The sequence below is a fragment of the Gavialis gangeticus genome, unplaced genomic scaffold (assembly GCF_001723915.1).
Source record: "Gavialis gangeticus isolate Ggan-Ray unplaced genomic scaffold, GavGan_comp1, whole genome shotgun sequence".
Lineage (NCBI taxonomy): Eukaryota > Metazoa > Chordata > Crocodylia > Gavialidae > Gavialis > Gavialis gangeticus.
Genome location: NW_017729002.1, coordinates 16,468,676 through 16,469,237, shown reverse-complemented (window position 1 = coordinate 16,469,237; position 562 = coordinate 16,468,676). Strand labels below are relative to the sequence as shown.

The 562-nt window shown below is 74.2% G+C and overlaps 1 protein-coding gene across 8 annotated transcripts in view; it reads left to right on the top strand.

Annotated features, from left to right (window-relative positions):
• Positions 1-72: 72 nt before the first annotated feature.
• Positions 73-562, top strand: part of MGRN1 (mahogunin ring finger 1) — a 213,561-nt gene continuing 213,071 nt past the window's right edge. For 4 of the 8 annotated variants that reach the window (XM_019507531.1, XM_019507529.1, XM_019507532.1 and 1 more), the window contains exon 1: positions 74-271. In XM_019507531.1, the coding sequence (XP_019363076.1) occupies positions 184-271 (88 nt within the window). In that variant the 5' untranslated portion in view covers positions 74-183. Of the gene's footprint in view, positions 272-562 lie in introns of all 8 variants that reach the window. The other 4 variants (XM_019507536.1, XM_019507535.1, XM_019507533.1 and 1 more) reach the window with 2 other exon arrangements.

Here is a 562-nt window from a genome sequence, read left to right as displayed (position 1 = left end):
CGCGGCGCAGGGCGGCCCCGCGGGCGCTGCCAGCCGCGCGGCGCCTGCTGGGAGCTGTAGTCCCGCGGTTGGACTCGCTTTCCCGGCGGTCCGCGCTGGTGCCGTGCGGAGCTGAGTCGGGCCGGGTCGGGCAGTTTGGGTCTGTTGTCGCCGCCGCTGGTCCCCGACCGGGCCGGCGCCGTCATGGGCTCTCTGCTGAGCCGGCGCATCGCGGGCGTGGAGGACATCGACATCCAGGCCAACTCGGCCTATCGCTACCCGCCTAAGTCCGGTAAGGGCGGCGCGGCCCGTTCCCGGCCCGCTGGAGTTGCCGCTCCTCAGGAGTCGCTCCTCCGTGGGTCCCAGCGGTGCGGGCGGCCCAGCTTTGCGCCGGGCACTCGCTGCTACCCACTGCTCGGTCGCCAGGCCCCGCAAGCCGGGCAGCCCCGAGACCTCGGCAAGTGGGTGGCTAAAGCCCCAAGTGACGCAGCTGCGTGTGTGCGGGCGGGGGTGGGAGGCGCTCGTGTGTGTGTGTGGGGGCCGTGTGTGCATGTGGGGGGGGCCGTGTGTGGGGGGGGCGCAG